The sequence below is a fragment of the Salvelinus fontinalis genome, chromosome 34 (assembly GCF_029448725.1).
Source record: "Salvelinus fontinalis isolate EN_2023a chromosome 34, ASM2944872v1, whole genome shotgun sequence".
NCBI classification, from domain to species: domain Eukaryota; kingdom Metazoa; phylum Chordata; class Actinopteri; order Salmoniformes; family Salmonidae; genus Salvelinus; species Salvelinus fontinalis.
The window spans coordinates 27,429,024-27,452,261 of NC_074698.1; the positions used below are offsets into that span (position 1 = coordinate 27,429,024).

General features: G+C 48.5%; 1 protein-coding gene across 1 annotated transcript in view; it reads right to left on the minus strand.

Annotated features, from left to right (window-relative positions):
* LOC129833656 (dynein axonemal assembly factor 5-like) overlaps nucleotides 1-23,238 on the minus strand; it is a gene marked incomplete in the record, with an annotated part of 67,678 nt that overhangs the window by 31,632 nt on the left and 12,808 nt on the right. Inside the window, 2 exon segments of the mRNA XM_055898371.1 lie at nucleotides 3,068-3,236; nucleotides 5,481-5,624. Of these exon segments, the coding sequence (XP_055754346.1) occupies nucleotides 3,068-3,236; nucleotides 5,481-5,624 (313 nt within the window).

Here is a 23,238-nt window from a genome sequence, read left to right on the forward strand (position 1 = left end):
TAGAATGGACGGGTCAGTTATGACTGGAGGCTTAGAATGGACGGGTCAGTTATGACTGGAGGCTTAGAATGGACGGGTCAGTTATGACTGGAGGTTTAGAATGGACGGGTCAGTTATGACTGGAGGTTTAGAATGGACGGGTCAGTTATGACTGGAGGCTTAGAATGGACGGGTCAGTTATGACTGGAGGCTTAGAATGGACGGGTCAGTTATGACTGGAGGCTTAGAATGGACGGGTCAGTTATGACTGGAGGTTTAGAATGGACGGGTCAGTTATGACTGGAGGTTTAGAATGGACGGGTCAGTTATGACTGGAGGCTTAGAATGGACGGGTCAGTTATGACTGGAGGCTTAGAATGGACGGGTCAGTTATGACTGGAGGTTTAGGGGACTAGAGAACATACTTCAGTTGTTTATTGCTGTTCCCATACAATCAGAGATAAAACCTCAAATACCTTTTCAGTACATCCTGTTACTATCATCTGAACAATATCTGTGTAAATCAATTGGTCCTGATTAAGCATGAACAACAGTACAGCTATACAACTCTAAAGAACAAAAATAACTTCTCTATAATTATACAGACAAACCTAAAAGGGTTCCGTTTTGGGTTCCATGTAGAAACAATTCCATAGAGGGTTGGGGACAGCCGAAGAACTCTGGAGTGCAAGTGTGTGAGAGAGAGAGAGAGACGGAGACAGAGACGGAGACAGAGATGGAGAGACAGACAGACAGAGAGACAGAGACACAGAAAGAGACAGAGAGAGACAGAGAGAGCAATCCGGGATGAAAGAACGTGTGTCGGAGGTGTAATGTCGGAGGATTATGGGGGATAGGGGTAAAGTAATGCGTAAAGTGAGGTTCAGAGCCCTGTAACCCTCCCTGACCTGGACTGAGACAGACTGGGAGTGGGGTGATTTACCCTAGTCACTAAGATAACTTGGCTCTAATGACAAGCTTTCTGTGTGTAGCTGGATAACGGCAGGTTATGTTGCGGACTTGCCAGATGCCTCAAACTGAATTATTCTGCTGCTATCATTCGCTACATACTTCAGTCAGACTGCCATCATTGAAGTGGTTTGTAGTGACGTCAAAGTGCGGGGTGTTGTACAGAACAAAGTCATCAGCGATTGGATCATCTCTAACCATCAGAGTATCAAAGCCAATAACACATTTATAAACGTGTCGCTTTACCCATTTTTGTTCTGCCTCTGGCCCAAACCATCGGTTTCTGGGACCAATCAGACGGTCTAGAATGGATTTCCATTCCACAAATCATAGAGAAGGTACTCCATGTAGCGTTTTGCCGGTGCAAGGAGTTTGGGTAGCCAGGCAAGTTGCTTTCTGTCTGTGTGAGTGTTTCTAAAGGGGACTTGAGTCAAAGGTCTTTGATTTGTCTCAGAGTCATACAGTTCTTAAGGGTAGATGACAGCGTAGAAATAAAGTGAATAGAATGGACATACCAACATTTGTTTCCATTCCTGTTAGTGAGCATTTCTCCATTTGCAAGACAATCCAGCCTCCTGACAGGTGTAGGAACTTTGCACAGCCATTGAAGAGGAGTGGGACAACATTCCACAGGCCACAATCAACAGCCTGATCAACTCTATGTGAAGGAGAAGTGTCGCACTGCATGAGGGAAATGGTGGTCACACCAGATACTGACTGGTTTTCTGATGCACGCCCCTGTTGGTATATGTGACCAACAGATGCATATCTGTATTCCCAATCATGTGAAATCCATAGATTAGGGCCTAATGAATGTATTTACATTGACTGATTTCATCATAGAACTGTAACTCAGTAAAGTCTTTGAAATGATCGCATGTTGTGTTTATATTTTTGTTCAGTGTAAATCTATGATGGTGGCTGGTATGGAATGAAGGGTTGCCTTCAATGACAATATCCACTCTATAACTGGTATTTATAGGAGTGGTGGGGAAACAAAATGGAGGTAATAACTTGACTATAGTCTCACCTGACTGGCCAGCGATGACATGTAGCAAATATTGTATACTATATTGACAAGATAGTCAAGTGACCCGCACTAACAATAGAAATACATGTCCTCAAATATGGAAGTCAGGGTGGAGGCGGCAAGATCAGGTGGGACCATTCTAGCCAATGAGAGGGCAGATACGCATGTGAACAACAGGCCATAGAGATAGATAGAGGACTCATCTATATATCTGTGCCATTATAGAGTCTGTGACCGAAGGGCAGCACCATTGAAGCCATTTCCATTTTAAAGTAGTCAATTTTCTTATTCTTCATTGGCCGATTGCTCCAAAATCATAGGAATCCCCACCCAATTGTCTACTTTAAAATGGTGGAAGCCCTCAATGGCAATATCCACACTAAAACGGGTTATATCCATGATGAGTCCTCTCCCTATGACAACAGGCACAACTCCAAAATGAAGTTGTATTTTTTAAAGTTGCGTAAATGCAACGTGTGTCCACTTATATCAGTAAATTCGTAACAACCTAACCATTGCGAAACTTTAATTTGATCGAATAAGCCTCACTTAGCAAATGAGCAATTCCATTTTTTGTTGACCAAATTCGACACTCTCCCATTGACCAAAACTTCCTCCCTTCTTGGGCTTATTTTCGTGGAAAGATTTTGGGCTGAGTAAACCTCTTGCTTCGCCTCTTCCTCTCTGCCTTTGGTCTCACATGATTCTGACAATAATGTGGTTTTAGTCTCACCTGATTGGCCAGATATGACTGTTTGGACAGTAATGGGTTGGTTCCAGATTGGTCTTCTGATTGGACAGAATTGACCTGTATTCTCACCTGATTGGCCAGCAATGTGGCTATATGCTCACGTGATTGGCCATCGATGTGGCTATAGTCTCACATGATTGGCCAGAGATGACCTATAGCAGAGCTCTCCAACCCTGTTCCTGTAGGTTCTCTTCAACCCTAATCTAGCACACCTGATTTGAATGAATATCTATCTGATCAGTTGAATCAGCTTAGTTACAACTGGAGTTGGATGTAAAACCTACAGGAGGGAAGGCTCTCCAGGAACACGGTTGGAGAAGCCTGACCTATAGTCTCACCTGATTGGGTGGCGATGACCTGGAGCTGCAGTCTCTGGGGGGAGTAGCTGGTCCAGGTCTTCTGAGAGGCTGAGAGCCACTGGAGCAGCTGATTCATGTGCTGCCTGTAGAGGTCAGCTACTGTAGGCAGAACCTGGACCTTACATAGAGACACTACGCTCTGCTCTGCCTGAGAGAGAGACATGGAGAGAGACAGAGAGAGAGATGGAGAGGAGAGAGACAGAGAGAGAGATGGAGAGGGAGATGGAGAGAGAGAGAGAGAGAGATATGGAGATGAAGAGAGCGAGAGAAACAGGAAGGGAAGGTGAGAGAAACAGGAAGGGAAGGAGAGAGAAACAGGAAGGGAAGGAGAGAGAAACAGGAAGGGAAGGAGAGAGAAACAGGAAGGGAAGGTGAGAGAAACAGGAAGGGAAGGAGAGAGAAACAGGAAGGGAAGGTGAGAGAAACAGGAAGGGAAGGTGAGAGAAACAGGAAGGGAAGGTGAGAGAAACAGGAAGGGAAGGTGAGAGAAAGTGACACGTTCCATAAAATGTTTATGTTGCAAGTTTAGATTACATCCGTAAACAGAAGCATGAACAGTTTAGATTACATCCGGAAACAGAAGCATGAACAGTTTAGATTACATCCAGAAACAGAAGCATGAACAGTTTAGATTACATCCGTAAACAGAAGCATGAACAGTTTAGATTACATCCGTAAACAGAAGCATGAACATTTTAGATTACATCCGTAAACAGAAGCATGAACAGTTTAGATTACATCCGTAAACAGAAGCATGAACAGTTTAGATTACATCCGTAAACAGAAGCATGAACAGTTTAGATTACATCCGGAAACAGAAGCATGAACAGTTTAGATTACATCCGTAAACAGAAGCATGAACAGTTTAGATTACATCCGGAAACAGAAGCATGAACAGTTTAGATTACATCCGGAAACAGAAGCATGAACAGTTTAGATTACATCCAGAAACAGAAGCATGAACAGTAACTTTACCATGGAAATAATCACTTTCCAAAAACTCTGTAAACAATGTGCTTCACATGCTCTTAGTCTTATACATCAAACCACTCCGATGCAAACACTAACACATGTACCCATACAGAAAACAAACAGGAAGCATACATCCCATAGTCACAATAAACATCAACGGAGAGGAAATGAGCAGAGTGAGAGAAAGGAGTGTGAGCATAGTGTTGTCTCTTCAGGACAGAGGAAGTGACCTCGAGGGGCGCGTTATGGTCCCCCTTATGGCCCCCTTGAGGGGAGGCGGGGATGGACACTGTCTGATTGACTGTCCTCTAGAGTCAACAGTGTTAACCCCCTGCGAAGGGAGCCAACCCCCCCCACAAACCCCTGACTGGAAGCTCCTTTCTGGGAAAACTAGCGTTGCCATTCCCACTGGGAGGCGGAACAGCGTCCAGGAATGCCCAAGGCCATGCTCTCCCTCCCGCCTTCCCCCCATGTCCCTGTCCCTATTCTTCCTCCCAGTTCCAAACAGGACACCGTTTCTGCAGACAGACACAGACAGTCAGACTTAGAAGGCCACTGAGTGGTCAGTCATTCATCCGTTGGCCAGAGTGCAACTCCACTTCCCGCTCCTCTCCTCGTAGACCTGCTATTAGCATACAGTCCAACCAGACAGACTAAACTAAGACATAAAACAGGGCTTTGACAGTCTCCTGTTTCTTCCGCCTCTTCTCTATGTTGTTAAGTTTTATTCTGGGTCAAGTTAGCCGGACGACGAGTGTCCTTCGCGGCAGGATGGTTTTCGCATGGCATGTAATGGCAGTAGGCGTGAGGAAAGATGGCGCTGGGGCTGATTCTCTCTCTCTCTCAAAACCGCCTCCTTTCACCCTCGGCAACGGTTTAAACTAGTTCCACTCCAAAGGTGCAATTTCTGACTAAATGGGTAATTACAGTAGACTGTTGAGTTCCACTGTGCCCACTTTGAACCAGGGCTAACACTTACATTCTTCAAATAGCTTCTCTGGCCCGCTATACAAAACATACCCACAGCTATAATAAATAAGGAGGAGGGGGATGGAAAGAAAGAGGGCAGGGAGAAAATGGTAAAAACATTCTAGATGTCAGAGCAGAGAAGGAGAAGAGTAGTTACACAGGTGAGGTGGGTTGTGGGTTATAAACGTTGAACCCACAGGGGAGGGGAGGCCTGCCTTGAAGACAGAGAGGATCATGGGATTGCTCGTTAGAGCCACTGGGTGAGGCTGTGTGTGTGTGTGTGTGTGTGTGTGTGTGTGTGTGTGTGTGTGTGTGTTACCTGGGCAGTGAGCTGGGGTTTGATGTATGGGTGTGTAGACATATGTGTGTGTTTCCATGCAAGCATGCTGGTGGGTTTGTGTGTGTGTGTGTGTCCATGTACTGTATGTGTGTGTATGTGAGCACATCTTACCTTGTCAGTGAGCAGTGGCTCAGTGGAGAGGCTCTGGACAGTAACCAGCACCTGTAACAGCTGTAGACTGACAGAGCAACAGTCCTTCTCACACACAGACAACAGAACATCCACACAGGACAGCAACTGGTCCAGATACACTGCCTGGGAGAAGGAAGGAGAGACAATTCTAATTCAGCCCTTTGTTGGGTAAATATCATACATTACACAAACACATTTAAATATCAGCCCTCACACAACCGGGAGAGAGAGGGAGACGGAGATAGGGGAATGTGTAGATTGAGGTGGAGTGTGAGAGAGGGGTGAGAGAGATAGGTACAGAGAGAGAGAGATAGGTAGAGAGAGAGAGATAGGTACATAGAGAGATAGGTACAGAGAGAGGGGTGAGCGAGACAGGTACAGTGAGAGGGATAGGTAGGTACAGAGAGAGAGATAGGTACAGAGATAGATAGGTACAGAGAGAGAGATAGGTACAGAGAGAAAGAGAGATAGGTAGAGAGAGAGAGAGATAAGTAGAGAGAGAGATAGGTACAGAGAGAGATAGGTACAGAGAGAGGGAGTAAGAGAGAGGGAGTAAGAGAGAGGGAGTAAGAGAGGGGGAGTAAGAGAGATAGGTACAGAGAGGGAGTAAGAGAGAGGGAGTAAGAGAGGGGGAGTAAGAGAGAGATAGGTACAGAGAGGGAGTAAGAGAGAGGGAGTAAGAGAGGGGGAGTAAGAGAGATAGGTACAGAGAGGGAGTAAGAGAGAGGGAGTAAGAGAGGGGGAGTAAGAGAGAGATAGGTACAGAGAGGGAGTAAGAGAGAGGGAGTAAGAGAGGGGGAGTAAGATAGATAGGTACAGAGAGGGAGTAAGAGAGAGGGAGTAAGAGAGAGGGAGTAAGAGAGATAGGTACAGAGAGGGAGTAAGAGAGGGAGTAAGAGAGAGGGAGTAAGAGAGATAGGTACAGAGAGGGAGTAAGAGAGAGGGAGTAAGAGAGATAGGTACAGAGAGGGAGTAAGAGAGAGGGAGTAAGAGAGAGGGAGTAAGAGAGATAGGTACAGAGAGGGAGTAAGAGAGAGGGAGTAAGAGAGATAGGTACAGAGAGGGAGTAAGAGAGAGGGAGTAAGAGAGATAGGTACAGAGAGGGAGTAAGAGAGAGGGAGTAAGAGAGATAGGTACAGAGAGGGAGTAAGAGAGAGGGAGTAAGAGAGATAGGTACAGAGAGGGAGTAAGAGAGATAGGTACAGAGAGGGAGTAAGAGAGAGGGAGTAAGAGAGAGGGAGTAAGAGAGATAGGTACAGAGAGGGAGTAAGAGAGAGGGAGTAAGAGAGAGGGAGTAAGAGAGATAGGTACAGAGAGGGAGTAAGAGAGAGGGAATAAGAGAGATAGGTACAGAGAGGGAGTAAGAGAGAGGGAGTAAGAGAGATAGGTACAGAGAGGGAGTAAGAGAGAGGGAGTAAGAGAGATAGGTACAGAGAGGGAGTAAGAGAGAGGGAGTAAGAGAGAGGGAGTAAGAGAGATAGGTACAGAGAGGGAGTAAGAGAGATAGGTACAGAGAGGGAGTAAGAGAGAGGGAGTAAGAGAGATAGGTACAGAGAGGGAGTAAGAGAGAGGGAGTAAGAGAGATAGGTACAGAGAGGGAGTAAGAGAGAGGGAGTAAGAGAGATAGGTACAGAGAGGGAGTAAGAGAGAGACTGCAGTGCTACAGTCTGATGGTGCATGAGAAGCCCCTGACCTCTGTTCCTCATACTGTCATACTGTTAAATGAGGGAAAAGTCAATGGCGTGACTGCTCCCTTCACCACCAGCCTAGAAGCTAGATTTATTTTCTCTGAACTCTATCCGCCCTCTCCCCTATCCCTCCTTCTGTCTCCCTCGCTCACACTCCTCTCCATCTGCTCCCTTTCACCTCTCTCACGACACGCCATCCTCCCTTCCACCCTCAGTTCTGATTCTCTCTCTCTATGTGTCTCTCTCTCTGTGTCTCTCTCTGTGTCTCTCTCTGTGTCTCTCTCTGTGTCTCTCTCTGTCTCTCTCTCTTCAATTCAATTCAATTCAAGGGGCTTTATTGGCATGGGAAACATGTGTTAACATTGCCAAAGCTAGTGAGGTAGACAATACACAAAAGTGAAACAAACAAAACAAATTAACAGTAAACATTACACATACAGAAGTTTCAAAACAATAAAGACATTACGAGTGTCATATTAAATATATACAGTGTTGTAACAATGTACAAATGGTTAAAGCACACAAGTTAAAATAAATGAACATAAATATGGGTTGTATTTACAATGGTGTTTGTTCTTCACTGGTTGCCCTTTTCTTGTGGCAACAGGTCACAAATCTTGCTGCTGTGATGGCACACTGTGGAATTTCACCCAGTAGATATGGGAGTTTATCAAAATTGGATTTGTTTTCGAATTCTTTGTGGATCTGTGTGATCTGAGGGAAATATGTGTCTCTAATATGGTCATACATTGGGCAGGAGGTTAGGAAGTGCAGCTCGGTTTCCACCTCATTTTGTGGGCAGTGTGCACATAGCCTGTCTTCTCTTGAGAGCCATGTCTGCCTACGGCGGCCTTTCTCAATAGCAAGGCTATGCTCACTGAGTCTGTACATAGTCAAAGCTTTCCTTAAGTTTGGGTCAGTCACAGTGGTCAGGTATTCTGCCACTGTGTACTCTCTGTTTAGGGCCAAATAGCATTCTAGTTTGCCCTGTTTTTTTGTTAATTCTTTCCAATGTGTCAAGTAATTATCTTTTTGTTTTCTCATGATTTGGTTGGGTCTAATTGTGCTGTTGTCCTGGGGCTCTGTGGGGTGTGTTTGTGAACAGAGCCCTAGGACCAGCTTGCTTAGGGGACTCTTCTCCAGGTTCATCTCTCTGTAGGTGATGGCTTTGTTATGGAAGGTTTGGGAATCGCTTCCTTTTAGGTGGTTGTAGAATTTAACGTCTCTTTTCTGGATTTTGATAATTAGTGGGTATCGGCCTAATTCTGCTCTGCATGCATTATTTGGTGTTCTACGTTGTACACGGAGGATAGTTTTGCAGAATTCTGCATCTCTCTCTCTCTCTCTCTCTCTCTCTCTCTCTCTCTCTCTCTCTCTCCTCTCTCTCTCTCTCTCTCTCTCTCTCTCTCTCTCTCTCTCTCTCTCTCTCTCTCTCTCTCTCTCTCTCTCTCTCTCTCTCTCTCTCTCTCTCTCTCTCTCTCTCTCTCTCTCTCTCTCTCTCTCTCTCTCTCTCTCTCTCTCTCTCTCTCTCTCTCTCTCTCTCTCTCTCTCTCTCTCTCTCTCTCTCTCTCTCTCTCTCTCTCTCTCTCTCTCTCTCTCTCTCTCTCTCTCTCTCTCTCTCTCTGTAGGGTGAGCTCATGTTTAGACAAAGGCCCTCCACTCGGACCAATTTCCATGGCATCACCGGGAGCACAGCCTTGTTTCCTGTTTTGCTGTGGCCTGTCATTAGAGAGGAGGGGTAGGGAGGGGGGAGGCAGCCTCCAGGTGTTTGCTTAGGGAGAGAGGGGGTGTATTAGGGAACGGAGAGAGATGGCCAAGAGTCTGTACGCACGCACACACACGCACACACCTCATCCCTCCCATCCTCCCAAAACATCTGCCCAGTGCTCAAAGCAGGCACTAGGAGGAGCACAACACTGTCTTTCCCAAGCGGCCAGAGAGCGGCCAGAGAGCGGCAAGAGAGCAGCCAGAGAGCGGCCAGAGAGCAGCATGCCACTTCAGTGGGAAGGAAAAGAGATCAAAGCTAAATAAATAAGATGGAAGAGCAGTGAGTCTATGACAGGGATGGAAAGGAGAGACTAGAGGGTCAGGACTTCCAGGGCTGGAGAGGAGAGACTAGAGGGTCAGGACTTCCAGGGCTGGAGAGGAGAGACTAGAGGGTCAGGACTTCCAGGGATGGAGAGGAGAGACTAGAGGGTCAGGACTTCCAGGGATGGAGAGGAGAGACTAGAGGGTCAGGACTTCCAGGGATGGAGAGGAGAGACTAGAGGGTCAGGACTTCCAGGGATGGAGAGGAGAGACTAGAGGGTCAGGACTTCCAGGGATGGAGAGGAGAGACTAGAGGGTCAGGACTTCCAGGGATGGAGAGGAGAGACTAGAGGGTCAGGACTTCCAGGGATGGAGAGGAGAGACTAGAGGGTCAGGACTTCCAGGGATGGAGAGGAGAGACTAGAGGGTCAGGACTTCCAGGGATGGAGAGGAGAGACTAGAGGGTCAGGACTTCCAGGGCTGGAGAGGAGAGACTAGAGGGTCAGGACTTCCAGGGATGGAGAGGAGAGACTAGAGGGTCAGGACTTCCAGGGATGGAGAGGAGAGACTAGAGGGTCAGGACTTCCAGGGATGGAGAGGAGAGACTAGAGGGTCAGGACTTCCAGGGATGGAGAGGAGAGACTAGAGGGTCAGGACTTCCAGGGATGGAGAGGAGAGACTAGAGGGTCAGGACTTCCAGGGCTGGAGAGGAGAGACTAGAGGGTCAGGACTTCCAGGGCTGGAGAGGAGAGACTAGAGGGTCAGGACTTCCAGGGCTGGAGAGGAGAGACTAGAGGGTCAGGACTTCCAGGGATGGAGAGGAGAGACTAGAGGGTCAGGACTTCCAGGGCTGGGAGAAAAATGTGTTTATTTCACATCAGTGAGCTGGGGGTTTGACACAAACATACTACGGACACACACATTATGCACGCACACACACGTTTGACTCAGGGGGGTTTGGAAAAGTCTTGTTATGCGTGTCTGGATCCACCTCTCTGGGCTTCCCTGGAGGTTCTCCCTCACTTATCTTGGCTTCCCTGGGGGTTCTCCCTCACTTCTCTTGGCTTCCCTGGGGGTTCTCCCTCACTTCTCTTGGCTTGTGACTCAGTTCTCCCCTCCTGTGTGCTTACTCACTTCACCCCCCCTGTAGAGTGTGGATGTGCTCACAGTGGATGGTGTGGATACCCATAGAATGTCTAGTTATTGTATTTCTGTGGGGATCCCCCTCTTTACAGCTCTGCAGCTCCCTATCATGGGAATAAAGCAGAGAGAACGTGGAGGTTTTCTGTTCTGTTCTCTGTTCTGTTCTGGTCTGTTTTGGTCTGTTCTGGTCTGGTCTGTTCTCTGCTGTGTTCTGTTCTGGTCTGTTCTCTGCTGTGTTCTGTTCTGGTCTGTTCTCTGCTGTGTTCTGTTCTGGTCTCTGCTGTTCTCTGCTGTGTTCTGTTCTGTTCTCTGCTGTGTTCTGTTCTGGTCTCTGCTGTGTTCTGTTCTGGTCTCTGCTGTGTTCTGTTCTGGTCTCTGCTGTGTTCTGTTCTGGTCTGTTCTCTGCTGTGTTCTGTTCTGTTCTCTGCTGTGTTCTGTTCTGGTCTCTGCTGTGTTCTGTTCTGGTCTGTTCTCTGCTGTGGTCTGGTCTGGTCTGTTCTCTGCTGTGGTCTGGTCTGTTCTGTTCTCAGCTATGGTTTGTTGTGGTCTGTTCTGGTCTGTTCTCTGCTGTGGTCTGGTCTGTTCCCTGCTGTGGTCTGGTCTGCTGTGATCTGGTCTGGTCTGTTCTGGTTTGTTGTGGTCTGTTCTGGTCTGCCACAACACCCCTAGGGAGGCAGCCCATGATGCTGTAGGGAGACCCCAACAGACGTTTAACATTGTCACACACAAGCAGACACCGACACCGACACCAACACAGCCATCGGTAGGTGTGTGAGAGGAGAGGTAAAAGTGTAGTGGATATAATCATGTGTCAGACACACCTGGAGCCTGACTGGCGCTCCACCTGGTGCTGTGCCTCTGCACACGCAACGGGGCCTCGTAACACAGTGTGTGTGTGTCTGACACACCTGGAGCCTGACTGGCGCTCCACCTGGTGCTGTGCCACTGCACACGCCACGGGGCCTCGAAACACAGTGTGTGTCTGACACAAATACACACTGACATACTGAGGGAGTTGGGGATTCATTACCATACCCCCCACAACTTCTGCCGGTGTCATGGCAACAGGGAAACAGATACACCCCTGGAGCTCAGACTCGGACCTCTGACCCGGTTGTGTCAGTCCACAGGTGAGGAAAGCCCAACCCACCACCGCACTCCTCCTTTCTTTCCTCTCTCTTTCAACAGCGAGATGAGCCGGCCACAGCTGTCAGCGGCCATGACATCAGACAGAGGAAACATGTCAGAGTGTGTTTGGGTTTTCTGAGTGACAGTAAATTGGCCGACATGGTGTCACCACGTCACGCAAAGGACAGCCACTTCCAAGTCTCTCGGCAGCATTTGCACAGAAGACAAGATAAAAGAAAACAGAGCCTCTCCTCCACTACTCTCCTCCTCTCCTCCACTAGTCTCCTCCTCCCCTCCACTACTCTCCTCCTCTCCTCCACTACTCTCCTCCTCACCTCCACTACTCTCCTCCTCCCCTCCACTACTCTCCTCCTCCCCTCCACTAGTCTCCTCCTCCCCTCCACTAGTCTCCTCCTCCCCTCCACTAGTCTCCTCCTCCCCTACACTAGTCTCCTCCACTACTCTCCTCCTCCCCTCCACTAGTCTCCTCCTCCCCTCCACTAGTCTCATCCTCCCCTCCACTAGTCTCATCCTCCCCTCCACTACTCTCCTCCTCCCCTCCACTACTCTCCTCCTCCCCTACACTAGTCTCCTCCACTACTCTCCTCCTCCCCTCCACTAGTCTCCTCCTCCCCTCCACTAGTCTCCTCCTCCCCTCCACTACTCTCCTCCTCTCCTCCACTACTCTCCTCCACTACTCTCCTCCTCTCCTCCTCTCCTCCACTACTCTCCTCCTCTCCTCCACTACTCTCCTCCTCTCCTCCACTACTCTCCTCCACTACTCTCCTCCACTACTCTCCTCCTCACCTCCACTACTCTCCTCCTCTCCTCCACTACTCTCCTTCACTACTCTCCTCCTCCCCTACACTAGTCTCCTCCACTACTCTCCTCCTCCCCTCCACTAGTCTCCTCCTTCCCTCCACTACTCTCCTCCTCCCCTCCACTAGTCTCCTCCTCCCCTCCACTAGTCTCCTCCTCCCCTCCACTACTCTCCTCCTCCCCTCCACTAGTCTCATCCTCTCCTCCACTAGTCTCCTCCTCCCCTCCACTAGTCTCCTCCTCCCCTCCACTCCTCCACTACTCTCCTCCTCCCCTCCACTACTCTCCTCCTCACCTCCACTACTCTCCTCCTCACCTCCACTACTCTCCTCCTCACCTCCACTACTCTCCTCCTCTCCTCCACTACTCTCCTCCACTACTCTCCTCCTCTCCTCCACTAGTCTCCTCCTCCCCTCCACTAGTCTCCTCCTCTCCTCCACTACTCTCCTCCTCCCCTCCACTCCTCCACTACTCTCCTCCTCACCTCCACTACTCTCCTCCTCACCTCCACTACTCTCCTCCTCTCCTCCACTACTCTCCTCCACTACTCTCCTCCACTACTCTCCTCCTCTCCTCCACTACTCTCCTCCACTACTCTCCTCCTCACCTCCACTACTCTCCTCCTCTCCTCCACTACTCTCCTCCACTACTCTCCTCCTCCCCTACACTAGTCTCCTCCTCCCCTCCACTACTCTCCTCCTCCCCTCCACTACTCTCCTCCTCCCCTCCACTAGTCTCCTCCTCTCCTCCACTAGTCTCCTCCTCCCCTCCACTAGTCTCCTCCTCCCCTCCACTACTCCCCTCCTCCCCTCCACTCCTCCACTACTCTCCTCCTCACCTCCACTACTCTCCTCCTCTCCTCCTCTCCTCCACTACTCTCCTCCTCCCCTCCACTAGTCTCCTCCTCTCCTCCACTACTCTCCTCCTCCCCTCCACTCCTCCACTACTCTCCTCCTCACCTCCACTACTCTCCTCCTCACCTCCACTACTCTCCTCCTCACCTCCACTACTCTCCTCCACTACTCTCCTCCTCTCCTCCACTAGTCTCCTCCTCTCCTCCACTACTCTCCTCCTCTCCTCCACTACTCTCCTCCTCTCCTCCACTACTCTCCTCCTCCCCTCCACTAGTCTCCTCCTCCCCTCCACTAGTCTCCTCCTCCCCTCCACTAGTCTCCTCCACTAGTCTCCTCCTCCCCTCCACGACTCTCCTCCTCCCCTCCACGACTCTCCTCCTCTACTCTCCTCCTCCCCTCCACTACTCTCCTCCTCTCCTCAACTACTCTCCTCCACTACTCTCCTCCACTACTCTCCTCCACTACTCTCCTCCACTACTCTCCTCCTCTCCTCTCCTCCACTACTCTCCTCCACTACTCTCCTCCTCACCTCCACTACTCTCCTACTCTCCTCCACTACTCTCCTCCACTACTCTCCTCCTCTCCTCCACTACTCTCCTCCTCTCCTCCACTACTCTCCTCCTCTAATCCACTACTCTCCTCCACTACTCTCCTCCTCACCTCCACTACTCTCCTCCTCTCCTCCACTACTCTCCTCCATTACTCTCCTCCATTACTCTCCTCCTCCCCTACACTAGTCTCTTCCACTAGTCTCCTCCTCCCCTCCACTAGTCTCCTCCTCCCCTCCACTACTCTCCTCCTCCCCTCCACTAGTCTCCTCCTCCCCTCCACTAGTCTCCTCCTCTCTGCCACTACTCTCCTCCTCCCCTCCACTACTCTCTTCCTCCCCTCCACTAGTCTCCTCCTCTAGTCTCCTCCTCCCCTCCACTAGTCTCCTCCTCCCCTCCACTACTCCCCTCCTCCCCTCCAGTACTCCACTACTCTCCTCCTCACCTCCACTACTCTCCTCCTCACCTCCACTACTCTCCTCCTCTCCTCCACTACTCTCCTCCACTACTCTCCTCCACTACTCTCCTCCTCTCCTCCACTAGTCTCCTCCTCCCCTCCACTAGTCTCCTCCTCCCCTCCACTACTCTCCTCCTCCCCTCCACTCCTCCACTACTCTCCTCCTCACCTCCACTACTCTCCTCCTCACCTCCACTACTCTCCTCCTCACCTCCACTACTCTCCTCCTCTCCTCCACTACTCTCCTCCTCTCCTCCACTACTCTCCTCCTCCCCTCCACTAGTCTCCTCTTCCCCTCCACTACTCTCCTCCACTAGTCTCCTCCTCCCCTCCACGACTCTCCTCCTCCCCTCCACGACTCTCCTCCTCTACTCTCCTCCTCTACTCTCCTCCTCCCCTCCACGACTCTCCTCCTCTACTCTCCTCCTCTACTCTCCTCCTCACCTCCACTACTCTCCTCCTCTCCTCTCCTCCACTACTCTCCTCCTCTCCTCCTCCCCTCCACTAGTCTCCTCCTCCCCTCCACTACTCTCCTCCTCCCCTCCACTACTCTCCTCCACTACTCTCCTCCTCTCCTCCACTACTCTCCTCCTCCCCTCCACTACTCTCCTCCTCTCCTCCACTACTCTCCTCCTCTCCTCTCCTCCACTACTCTCCTCCACTACTCTCCTCCTCTCCTCCACTACTCTCCTCCTCCCCTCCAATAGTCTCATCCTCTCCTCCACTAGTCTCCTCCTCCCCTCCACTACTCTCCTCCTCTCCTCTCCTCCACTACTCTCCTCCATTACTCTCCTCCTCCCCTACACTAGTCTCTTCCACTACTCTCCTCCTCCCCTCCACTACTCTCCTCCATTACTCTCCTCCTCTCCTCCACTACTCTCCTCCTCTCCTCCACTACTCTCCTCCTCCCCTCCACTACTCTCCTCCTCCCCTCCACTACTCTCCTCCATTACTCTCCTCCTCCCCTCCACTACTCTCCTCCTCTCCTCTCCTCCACTACTCTCCTCCATTACTCTCCTCCTCCCCTACACTAGTCTCTTCCACTACTCTCCTCCTCCCCTCCACTACTCTCCTCCATTACTCTCCTCCTCTCCTCCACTACTCTCCTCCTCTCCTCCACTACTCTCCTCCTCCCCTCCACTACTCTCCTCCTCCCCTCCACTACTCTCCTCCATTACTCTCCTCCTCCCCTACACTAGTCTCTTCCACTACTCTCCTCCTCCCCTACACTAGTCTCTTCCACTACTCTCCTCCTCCCCTCCACTACTCTCCTCCATTACTCTCCTCCTCTCCTCCACTACTCTCCTCCTCTCCTCCACTACTCTCCTCCTCCCCTCCACTACTCTCCTCCTCCCCTCCACTAGTCTCCTCCTCTAGTCTCCTCCTCCCCTCCACTAGTCTCCTCCTCCCCTCCACTACTCCCCTCCTCCCCTCCACTACTCTCCTCCTCACCTCCACTACTCTCCTCCTCACCTCCACTACTCTACTCCTCTACTCCACTACTCTCCTCCACTACTCTCCTCCTCTCCTCCACTAGTCTCCTCCTCCCCTCCACTAGTCTCCTCCTCTCCTCCACTACTCTCCTCCTCCCCTCCACTCCTCCACTACTCCTCCTCACCTCCACTACTCTCCTCCTCACCTCCACTACTCTCCTCCTCACCTCCACTACTCTCCTCCTCTCCTCTCCTCCACTACTCTCCTCCTCTCCTCCTCTCCTCCACTACTCTCCTCCTCCCCTCCACTAGTCTCCTCCTCCCCTCCACTAGTCTCCTCCTCCCCTCCACTAGTCTCCTCCACTAGTCTCCTCCTCCCCTCCACGACTCTCCTCCTCCCCTCCACGACTCTCCTCCTCCCCTCCACGACTCTCCTCCTCTACTCTCCTCCTCCCCTCCACGACTCTCCTCCTCTACTCTCCTCCTCACCTCCACTACTCTCCTCCTCTCCTCCACTACTCTCCTCCTCTCCTCCACTACTCTCCTCCTCCCCTCCACTAGTCTTCTCCTCCCCTCCACTACTCTCCTCCTCCCCTCCACTACTCTCCTCCACTACTCTCCTCCTCTCCTCCACTACTCTCCTCCTCCCCTCCACTACTCTCCTCCTCTCCTCCACTACTCTCCTCCACTACTCTCCTCCTCTCCTCTCCTCCACTACTCTCCTCCACTACTCTCCTCCTCTCCTCCACTACTCTCCTCCTCTCCTCCACTACTCTCATCCTCTCCTCTCCTCCACTACTCTCATCCTCTCCTCTCCTCCACTACTCTCCTCCTCTACTCCACTACTCGCCTCCTCTCCTCCACTACTCTGGCTCAGCACTTTGACAGTGCCTTGCTGTGTAATGTTATGTCTGTTAACTGCCCGGTTGTAAATACTCCTTCCCTTCACCTACGGGCCTTTCTCTCACATCTGCAGATGTGAGAATAGTGCCGTAGCCACGGCAACACCACAATGGCCCTCAGCTGTAGAGTGAGAGCGTGTCTCTATTATGTACTAATAGCTTCATGTATGTGGGTGTGTTTTATGGTATGTCCTATAATTACAAGTGCGACTTGTACGACACGGAAGCTTAACTAACCAACCCTCCTTTCAACTCCTCTCTCCCACAGTGAAGTCATTGTGAGTGCCCAAGCACAATGTCAGTGTCCACATCTTCAAGGGGCTCCACCACTCTCTCGCTCTCTGCCGACCAGCGTGGTTTTCGCTGTGACTTTGAAGATTATTTACATTACATTTTTTTACTGCTTTTTGGTCCAAGTCAAACCTCTCGCTCTCTTGCACAAAACTCTCTAATGTTGGAAGGATCAAAAACACAAAAGTTGTTCTCATCTTTTGAAGTTTATTTGAAAAAGCATAGCATCTGAGTCTGCAATTGAACTATTATTTTTAACTCTACTTTATCTTAGCACCACCGCTGCCCAATGTGCTCATATGACATTTCCCCTTCCATGTCTAAACACCGATGAGCTAAACTGATATCAAAAACAGCCAGTTAGTTCAACAAGCATGATCACTGTATCTGCTGGCTAACCTTGACACAATCTGTGTGATGACTGGCTCTCTGAAGTTCATGTCAGAGTATTTTATTCTTTTTATTTAACCTTTATTTCTCCAGGTTTTTCTCATAGAGATAAAATCTATTTTTCAAGAGAGACCTGGTCCGACAGCAGCAAGGGAAACCATGTTTCAGACGAAACAACTTACTAAAACTATAGACACACATACAGTACAACAATTACATATCACGTAAAGAAACACTAAATGTCATAACTAAAAAACAGCTGTCCTAAAGACAATTACACTCTTCCATGATATTTATAATCGACCAAGTGTTTAAACTCCACAAACGTTTTTGATTGGTAATGAACCTGAGGGCTGCATGATATACTGAATCAAGTGCTCTCAGGGCAGTGGTTGAGGCCTGCATACACTACTGGACAAAGGCTTTATAACACCTACTCATTCTTCTTTATTTGTACTATTTTCTACATTGTAGAATAATAATGAAGACATAAACTATGAAATAACACATGGAATCATGTAGTAACCAAAAAAAGTGTTAAACAAATCAAAATATATTTTATATTTGAGATTTTTCAAATAGCCACCCTTGACAGCTTTGCACACTCTTGGCATTCTCTCAACCAGCTTCATGAGGTAGGAAAATTATGTGGATATATTGAAGCAACATCTCAAGACATCAGTCAGGAAGTTAAAGCTTGGTTGCAAATGGGTCTTCGAAATGGACAATGACCCCAAGCATACTTCCAAAGTTGTGGCAAAATGGCCTAAGGACAACAAAGTCAAAGTATTGGAGTGGCCATTACAAAGCCCTGACCTCAATCCTATAGAAAATTTGTAGCAGAACTGAAAAAGCATGTGCGAGCAAGGAGGCCTACCAACCTGACTCAGTTACACCAGCTCTGTCTGGAGAAATGGGCCAAAATTCACCCAACTTATTGTGGGAAGCTTGTGGAAGGCTACCTGAAACGTTTGACCCAAGTTAAACAATGTAAAGGCAATACTACCAAATATTAATTGAGTGTATGTAAACTTCTGACCCACTGGGAATGTGATGAAAGAAATAAAAGCTGAAATAAATTATTCTCTCGACTATTATTCTGACATTTCACATTCTTAAAATAAAGTGGTGATCCTAACTGACCTAAGACAGGGCATTTTTACTCGGATTAAATGTCAGGAATTGTGAAAAACTGAGTTTAAATGTATTTGGCTAAGGTGTATGTAAACTTCCGGCTTCAACTGTATACAAGCCCCCCCACCTTCCGGCAAATCTGACCATGACCATCTTGTTGCTCCCCTCCAACAAGGCAGAAACTAAAACAGGAAGCGCCCGTGCTTAGGTCAATCCAACGCTGGTCTGACCAATTGAATTCCACGCTTCAAGATTGCTTCGATCACGTGGACTGGGATATGTTCTGGGTAGCCTCAGACAATAAAATGTACGTATACGCTGACTCGGTGAGCGAGTTTATAAAGGAAGTGTATAGGAGATGTTGTACCCACTGTGACTATTAAAATCTTCCTTAACCAGAAACCGTGGATTGATGGCAACATTCACGCAAAACTGAAAGCACGTACCACCGCATTTAATAATATCAAGGTGACTGGAAACATGGTCGAATTCAAACAGTGTAGTTATTCCTTCCGTAAGGCAATCAAACAAGCAAAGCATCAGTATAGAGACAAAGTCAAGTCGCAATTCAGCGGCTCAAACACGAGACGTATTTGGCAGTGTCTACAGACAATCACAGATTACAAAAAGAAAACCAGCCCCGTCGCGGACATCGTTATCTTGCTCCCAGACAAATTAAACAACTTGCTCGCTTTGAGGACAATACAGTGTCACCGACACAGCCCGCTACCAAAGACTGTGGGCTTTCCTTCTCCGTGGCCAACGTGAGTAAAACATTTACGTGTGTTAACCCTCGCAAAGCTGCCGGCCCAGACGGCATCCCTAGCCGTGTCCCCAGAGCATGCGCAGACCAGCTGGCTGGTGTGTTTACGGACATATTCAATCAATCCCTATCCCAGTCTGCTGTCCCCACATGCTTCAAGATGGCCACCATTGTTCCTGTTACCAAGAAAGCAAAGGTAACTCTACTAAATAACTATTGCCCTGTAGCACTCACTTCTGTCATCATGAAGTGCTTTGAGAGACTAGTCACAGATCATATCACCTCCCCCCTTAACCTGTCACCCTAGACCCACTCCAATTTGCTTACCGCCCCAATAGGTCCACAGACGATGCAATCGCATTTACACTGACACTTCCCTATCCCACCTGGACAAGAGGAATACATATGTAATAATGCTGTTCATTGACTACAGCTCAGCACTCAACACCATACTACCCTCCAAACTCATCATTAAGCTTGAGACCCTGGGTCTTGATCCCCGCCCTGTGAAACTGGGTCCCGGACTTCCTGATTGGCCGCCCCCAGGTGGTGAAGGTAGGAAACAACATCTCCACTCCGCTGATCCTCAACACTGGGACCCCACAAGGGTGCGTGACCATGCACGCCTCCAACTCAATCATCAGTTTGCAGATGACACCACAGTAGTAGGCTTGATTACCAACAACGACGAGACAGCCTACAGGGAGGAGGCGAGGGCCCTCGAAGTGTGGTGTCAGGAAAATAACCTCTCACTCAATGTCAACAAAACAAAAGAAATGATCATGGACTTCAGGAAACAGCAAAGGGAGCACCCCCCTATCCACATCGACGGGACAACAGTAGAGAAGGTGGAAAGTTTTAAGTACCTCTGTATCTCAAATGGTCCTAGCACACAGACAGTGTGGTGAAGAAGGCGCAAAAGCGTCTCTTCAACCTCAGGAGGATGAAAAAACGTGGCTTGTCACCGAAAACCCTTCTAACTTTTACAGATGCACAATTGAGCGCATTCTGTCGGGCTGTATTACCGCCTGGTACGGCAACTGCACCGCCCACCACCGCAGGGCTCTACAAACTACCTGCCCTCCAGGGCACCTACAACACCAATGTCACAGGAAGGCCAAAAAGATCATCAAGGACAACAACCACCCGAGCCACTGCCTGTTCACCCCGCTATCATCCAGAAGGTGAGGTCTGTACAGGTGCATCAAAGCTGGGACAGAGAGATTGAAAAACAGCTTCTATCTCAAGGCCATCAGACTGTTAAACAGCCATCACTAACACAGAGAGGCTGCAGCCTACATACAGACTCGAATCATTGGCCACTTTAATAAATGGAACAATAGTCACTTTATATAATCCCACTTTTGTTTACATATCTCGCATTAATCATCTCATATGTACTGTATCCTTCCCTATCTATTGCATCTTAGCCACTCTGTCACTGCTCATCCATATATTTTATACTTATATACAGTGGGGCAAAAAAGTATTTAGTCAGCCACCAATTGTGCAAGTTCTCCCACTTAAAAAGATGAGAGAGGCCTGCAATTTTCATCATAGGTACACTTCAACTATGACAGACAAAATGAGAAGAAAAAATCCAGAAAATCACACTGTAGGATTTTTAATGAATTTATTTGCAAATTATGGTGGAAAAAAAGTATTTGGTCAATAACAAAAGTTTATCTCAATACTTTGTTGGCAATGACAGAGGTCAAACGTTTTCTGTAAGTCTTCACAAGGTTTTCACACACTGTTGCTGGTATTTTGGCCCATTCCTCCCTGCAGATCTCCTCTAGAGCAGTGATGTTTTGGGGCTGTTGCTGGGCAACACGGACTTTCAACTCCCTCCAAAGATTTTCTATGGGGTTGAGATCTGGAGACTGGCTAGGCCACTCCAGGACCTTGATGAAAATTACAGGCCTCTCTCATCTTTTTAAGTGGGAGAACTTGCACAATTGGTGGCTGACTAAATACTTTTTTGCCCCACTGTATTCTCATCCCATTCCTTTATTAGATTGTGTGTATTATGTTTTGTTGTGGAATTGTTAGATATTAGGTTTTGTTGTGGAATTGTTAGATATTACCTGTTAGATACTGTCAGATCTAGAAGCATAAGAATTTCGCTAGACTCGCAACAATATCTGCTAACCATGTGTATGTGACCAATAACATCTGCTAACCATGTGTATGTGACCAATAACATTTGATTTGACACACCTCCAGGCTGTGTAAGGGCTATTTGACCAAGAAGGAGAGTGATGGAGTGCTGCATCAGATGACCTGTCCTCCACAATCACCCAACCTCAACCCAATTGAGATGGTTTGGGATGAGTTAGACCGCAGAGTGAAGAAAAAGCAGCCAACAAGTGCTCAGCATATGTGGGAACTCCTTCAAGACTTTTGGAAAATCATCTAGGTGAAGCTGGTTGACAGAATGCCAAGAGCGTGCGAAGCTGTCATCAAGACAAAGGGTGGCTGCTTTGAAGAATCTCAAATATAAATATATTTTGATTTGTTTAACACTGTTTTGGTTACTACATTATTCCATATGTGTTATTTCATAGTTCTGATGTCTTCACTATTATTCTGCAATGTAGAAAATAGTAAAAATAAAGAAAAATCCTTGAATGAGTAGGTGTGTCTAAACTTTTGACAGGTACTGTACATCGTACCAGCTCCTTCCTGGCCTTCAGAGGAAAAACAAGCCTTATGCCGGTAATAAAAACCTATTTTCAGCTTGAGCTTCCTTATCAAGTTCTCAACATTAACAGTGAAGCTCAGCTTGTCATCCACCCACACTCCCAAATATTTGTACACTTTGACTTTCTCTATAGTATGTTCATCCAATGTATGTGTGATTGTCTGTGTGCTGAATGGGAGTGTGTATGTCTGCCTGTCAGTGTCTGCCTGTCAGTGTCTGCCTGTCAGTGTCTGCCTGTCAGTGTCTGCCTGTCAGTGTCTGCCTGTCAGTGTCTGTGTACACTTGCATGCTTGGTGTGTGTTTGTGTGTATGTCTGTCTACCTGTCTTTCGGGTCTGTTCTGCTCTGTCCGTCTTTCTTTCTGTCTGTCTGTTCTGCTCTGTCCGTCTTTCTTTCTGTTCGTCTGTTCTGCTCTGTCCGTCCTTCGGTCTGTCTGTCTGTTCTGTCCGTCTTCTGTCTGTCTGATCTGTCCGTCTTTCTGTCTGTTCAGCTATGTCCGTCTTTCTGTCTGTCTGTTCTGCTCTGTCCGTCTTTCTGTTCTGCTCTGTCCGTCTTTCTGTCTGTCTGTTCTGCTATGTCCGTCTTTCTGTCTGTCTGTTCTGCTCTGTCCGTCTTTCTGTTCTGCTCTGTCCGTCTTTCTGTCTGTCTGTTCTGCGCTGTCCGTCTTTCTGTCTGTCTGTTCTGCTTTGTCCGTCTTTCTGTCTGTCCGTTTTTCTGATGGTGTCTGTCTGTCTGCTCTGCTCTGGGTCTGCGTGTGTGTGTGTGGGTGTGTAACTGTGTGTCTGTGTGTGTCTACAGGAACGCAGATGCTCCTCTCCAGTCTCTCTCCCTCCTCTCTTGTTATTTACAGCCCAATGGTGGCCTGCCTGGCCCTCTCTGGTTTGGCCCTGCTCTGTGTGTCTGGCCTGGTTGTTTTCAAAGAATGCTGCAGGTGTGTCGGTCTGTTCTGGTAACCCTGCTCTTTAAAGGGGAATTTCACAATTGTTCTACTTGATATTCATCATCTCCAGCACCACCCCAACATCTGTAAAAATGGTGCGTTTCTATGTTTTGTAGTAAAAAGGATAGAGGCCAATGACATCATCGGTGTGCATCTTGTGATTTTAACCAATTATGAGCAGGCATTGCCACTAATTGTCTACCAATTTGTTAATGATGTCATTGGAAACACTTATGTTCCTCTATTATTTTTTACTACCAAACATAGAAACGCACCATTTTGACAGATGCTGATGTTGAGGTGGTGCTGGAGATGATGAATATCAGGTTGACATGTTTTTAAATGTCCCTTTAACTACCCAGCCAGCACGGTACTGCTAACCCTGCTCTTTACATACCCAGCTAGCCAGCCAGGACTGTACTGCTAACCCTGCTCTTTACATACCCAGCTAGCCAGCCAGGACTGTACTGCTAACCCTGCTCTTTACATACCCAGCTAGCCAGCCAGGACTGTACT